Source organism: Salminus brasiliensis, chromosome 5 (assembly GCF_030463535.1).
Source record: "Salminus brasiliensis chromosome 5, fSalBra1.hap2, whole genome shotgun sequence".
NCBI classification, from domain to species: domain Eukaryota; kingdom Metazoa; phylum Chordata; class Actinopteri; order Characiformes; family Bryconidae; genus Salminus; species Salminus brasiliensis.
The window spans coordinates 1,988,221-1,993,104 of record NC_132882.1 but is presented as its reverse complement, the minus strand read 5'-3'; the positions used below and the strand labels follow the sequence as shown (position 1 = coordinate 1,993,104).

General features: G+C 45.2%; 1 protein-coding gene across 1 annotated transcript in view; it reads right to left on the bottom strand.

Annotated features, from left to right (window-relative positions):
• Window positions 1–267: 267 nt before the first annotated feature.
• Window positions 268–4,884, bottom strand: part of dnah3 (dynein axonemal heavy chain 3) — a 60,928-nt gene continuing 56,311 nt past the window's right edge. Inside the window, exons 57-61 of the mRNA XM_072679131.1 lie at window positions 4,445–4,612; window positions 3,138–3,280; window positions 1,944–2,148; window positions 1,535–1,672; window positions 268–747 (exon numbers count right to left, since the gene is read on the bottom strand). Coding sequence (XP_072535232.1) covers window positions 394–747; window positions 1,535–1,672; window positions 1,944–2,148; window positions 3,138–3,280; window positions 4,445–4,612 — 1,008 coding nt within the window. The 3' untranslated portion in view covers window positions 268–393. The remainder of the gene's footprint in view (window positions 748–1,534; window positions 1,673–1,943; window positions 2,149–3,137; window positions 3,281–4,444; window positions 4,613–4,884) is intronic.

The following is a 4,884-nucleotide window of genomic DNA, read 5'->3' as shown; positions in this document are numbered from 1 at the left end:
AATTTCAAATGTTGTCCCATGTAGTTTAATAACAGTTGGTTTAGGTTGCTCAGCATTATTTCACAAGCAGCTCAAAGGTCCACTGACTTCAGAATTCAGGTAGTGTGTGTGTGTGTGTGTGTGTGTGTGTGTGTGTGGAGATTTAAACACAGCTCAGATACTCTGTGTGTGTTCAGTTTTAGCAGTGTAAGCTACAGCATTCCCACAGTCAGTTAGAAAAGCAGCCAGTAGAGGGAGACTGTGTGCAGGAGTTTATTACCAGCTCAGTTTTAATGTAATCAATATAATCAATATAATGTGTGTATGACATCTCTGTCCTTAATGAGTTTAATGCCAAACCTGTGTCTGTGTGTGTGTGTGTGTGTGTGTGAGGGTGTGTGTGTGTGTGTGTGTTCAGTCATCGAGCTGGCAGAGGCAGGCGACTCCGCGGTTGATCCAGTGCTTCTGAGGCCGGTCTGAGGGCAGCTCTATGGGCAGGACGTAGTTGGTGGAGTGGCCTGTGGTGGACAGGGTCCCGCGCCGGGCGCTGGTCTTGTACACCGGACACTCATAGACGTTCTGGTGCAGGAAGCTGGTGGTCTGGCCCGGTTTCAGCCAGATGATGGGCAAGGGGTCGAACAGAATTTTGGGGAGGGACTCTGCGATGACCATCCGCTCTCTGTCCCAGCGCGCCCCCTCCAGGAACAAACCGCGCACACACGCCCCGTCCTCAGGCCTCGCGTCCATACAGCTCTCCTGCTTCAGCACCTGAGTACAGAGAGGGGTGGGGGGGGGTGTGAGAGGTTAATTGAGTTATTGATTACCATTATCATTTACACTATTGGTATTTAATATATATATATAGATAGATAGATAGACAGCAGTTTGAGCTCCAGGCTATTAATGACAGGGTTGTGGGTTTGATACCCGGCTCAGCAGGCTGCCGCTTGTCGATTGGTCTCTGCACTAAAGTACCTCCTACTAATCAAGGTCAGAATTAATGACAATGTTGAAACCCTGAGTGTCCTAGCGCCCCCTGGTGTTTAAAATGCCTCTACAACACTGATGCTGATGTGAGTAAACGGCTATGTATATATACACACACACACACACACACACACTCCATATATGTCCCTTCTAATGTATGCATTCAGCTACTTTAAGCTGCACCCATCACTGACAGAGATGTGCAAATGCACACACACAGCTTGTCTAGTCCCTGTAGAGAAGAAGTACTGCCAATAGAATAGGACTCTCTGGAGCAGATCAACATCATGACCCTATTGGCTCCATGCTGCCTAATAATGCCAGGCGTGGGCTAGAGGGGTATAAAGCCCCCCAGCATTGAGGAGCTGTGGAGCAGTGGAAGAGCTGTGTTCTCTGGAATGATGGTGGAGGAGCTCCATCCAGTACTTCTGGGATGAGTTGGGGAGTTGGGGATTTTATAGCTCTGAGCTTCTCTCACTAACACACACCTGATTCAGTGCTACACAAACATTTTCTTACCTTAACACTGAAGTGAAGTACACACACACACACAGAAACACACACACACCTCGAACTCGAAGCCGATGTAGTCGATGGGGATGGTGTATTTGCGAGCGAAGTTCTGAGACACTCCGGTGAGGAAGGACTGGGTGAAGTAGAAGCCAGAGAGCCAGAACACAGCGGGGGGTCCGTTATCGATCCACTCCTAACACACACACACACACACACACACACACACACACACAGGTTGTATTCTTACCCTTTATTTCCACTGTTTGTACAAATGCAGCTACACTCCTAAAAAATAAAGGTGCTACAATGGGTTCCTTAAAGAATGCCACAGAAGAACCGCTTTTGGTTCTGTATTAATGGGTTAATGATCATTGGTCCATTTTAAGTATGGCTGATGTACTTAAGTCTTCAATTTAATTGGCTAGTTTTAATTGCCCTTTAGCTCTGATTGGCCGTCTGTTCACCTGTAGGAAGTTCAGTCGGGCGAGCAGGTCGGAGATGTAGCCCCCAAGAGGTTTGAGTGAGGGGTACGACTTGGCGGCCCACATTGCCGGAACCTTCCCCACCAGCATGCTGTTAAACACGTTCTCCAGCTCGGCTGACATCACCACCTGCCCCTTCAGAGCCTTCCGAATGTTCATCAGACTGCTGCGAACCACCTGGGTCAGCCTGCAGATCAACAGCGATCAATAAGTGATAAATATTCAATACTACTGATAGACCGGAGCTTCAGTTCCCCTCCAGAGCTTCCACTGTAACAAGCACCCACAAGCCGTGTGAATGAAAACAATAGAGAGTGGAGGAGCTGGGCCTTAGACTTTATACAGAGCTGTGAATTAGTGTTTGCCCCCTGTGTAAATTGTGACCCCCCCATCCCGTACCGTCCTGTCCCATCCCCAAATAATGCAGCCAAGTTAAATAGTTAAATAGGATCAGGGTTAATCAGTTAGTAACCAGCCTTGACGTTTGGCCTTTAAGCCAGACTGACCATGGCAGCACACAGGTTGTCCAGTCTGGCGCATCACCTTACAGACCTTACAGAGATTCCTGAAGACCTCCGAAAAAGCTTGTGGACGCCCATCTGTCTGGAAAAGGTTACAAAGCTCAGAATCTCTGAAGCTCTGCAATCAGAGCCATGGAAGTAACACTGACCACAAGAACACCATCTAAAGATCTGCAGGCCTCTCTCACCTCAGCTCAGGTCAGCTACCAGAAAAACACTGGACAAGAAGGGGATTCATGGCAGAACCAAGATGATCTCAAGTTCACCAAGAAACACCTAGATGACCCTTAGAGTTCTGGACAGATGAGCCTGAAGAGGAACTTGGTGATGGTCATTATAAATGAGTGGACACGTCATACCAGCTGTAAAGCATCTGGTCCTGGACGTCTTGCTACAGCTGAGGGAATTGTGAAGTGTGGTGTTTCTTGGGACCTGTGTTCTTGCCCTTTTCTATGTGTGTGTGTGGTGTGTGTACCAGGTATTTCTATATTTGTGAGGACCTTGCAAGAATAGGAATATCGCATACTTTGTCTCGTGGGTGCTGAGGCTAAGGTTAGGGTTAGGGTTAGTGTTAATTAGCTCCAGTAATCATTACGTCAATGGAAGTTCCTTGCAAGTATAGTAATACAAGAACATGTGTGTGTGTGTGTGTTACCTGTTGAAGCGGATGAGCTCCTGCCGTAGGACAGTGTTCATGGACTCCTCGTACATCACCGGATATTTAACCATCACCATCTCCATGTCAAAATCACATGGTAGTTTCAACATGATGTCCTCCGCCAATTCATCAACCACTTCCTGTCCATACACACATCACACACACACACACACACACACACACAAACTTAATTTTGGAAAAAATTGAGGAAAATGAATCTCTAAATCTGTAAACACAGAATAAAATTTATGATGGCAGATCATCACTGATCAGACCGTGTAATCTCCAAGTTGTGTATAAGGATTATATGGTGGCGTGTAAATGATATATATATATATAAATAATAATAACAATATGTAACAAATAAAACAGTTAATCACTTAAATAATGCCCCCTGGTGGAACTATATAATATAAGGTGACTATAAGGGGTTAAATAGTTTTGTGTTCTACGTGTTTTATTATTACATTCCTGGTCTATCAATGGAAATACATAATAAAAGTAATAAAGTCTGTTCCTACTAAAGTTCATTATGAAGACAGTCTGAGCCGTGCTGCTGAGATGAGCACCACTGGTCTAATTCTAATTTCCGATTAAAAATTGTAAAGGCAGCTCAGATTATAAGCGGTTAAATAGTTTTGGGTAGTTTTGTGTTTTATTATGTTTAACAAAAATCTGTGTTAAGCAATAAATTGTTGGTGTATCAAAAAAATACGTAATAAAACAAGTTCTATATGCAAAGTGTTATTTACATTATTTATTTAAAATAAACGATTGATCAGATAAGTCTAATCTTCAAGTTCCTCCCCAAGAACGTTAAATTCCAGTCTGCAGGTTAATGTGTGGTCTGTAATGAAGTTTCTGAGTCTGGGCTCTTTCCAGTTGTTTCCAGTGGGAAAAGCTTACTGGGCGAGGAGCTCCTGTTTGGTAATACTCTGAAGTTGGAGGCAAGATCACAAAGCCGTCCATTTACTTTTACAGCATTGATCTGACGCTCTTCTACAGAACGACTTACAAGGTTTTCAAATTACAGAGGTGGGTTAATGTAGTGTTAGGAGCCTTGCCCAAGGACTCTTATTGGTGAAGCGCAGCACCCACAGTCACTCAGACCAGGAATCGAACCCCAGTCTTCTACACGCTGTGGTAGCTCACTGGCAGGTAGTGGGTTATTCCGTCCGCTAGAGAAACCGTACCTGATCCAGATGTCATGGCTGAACTCAGGATGGTTGGAATTGAGGTGAAACCTCATGCTTGTTATATATCAATTCTAGTCAATGAGCAGCAAGCACACTGACCACACACACCTGAGGTGACTTGGCACCTCCTCCTGTTTGCCTGGGCAAGGTCAGCAATACTCCATCTAAAAGCTGATTGGTCTCCTGGTTGTCTTTGGTGATGTCAGCATTGCTATGGAGGCCGTAGACCCCAGGCTCTGCTGTGATTGGTAGGGTGCGGATGTAGTCAACATAGCTCTGAAAACAACAACAACAACAAAAACAACAACAACAACAATAATATTAAAAGTGTTGAGACACTTGTGTGTCCACTGCTGTGCATGTCTGTACCTGTGTGTGTGTGTGTGTGTGTGTGTGTGTGTGTGTGTGTGTGTACCTGATAGGGCCCATGTGGGGGTCTGTATTACATTGTGTGTGTGTGTGTGTGTGTGTGTGTGTGTACCTGATAGGGCCCATGTGGGGGTCTGTATTACACTGTGTGTGTGTGTGTGATTGTGTATGGGTGTGTG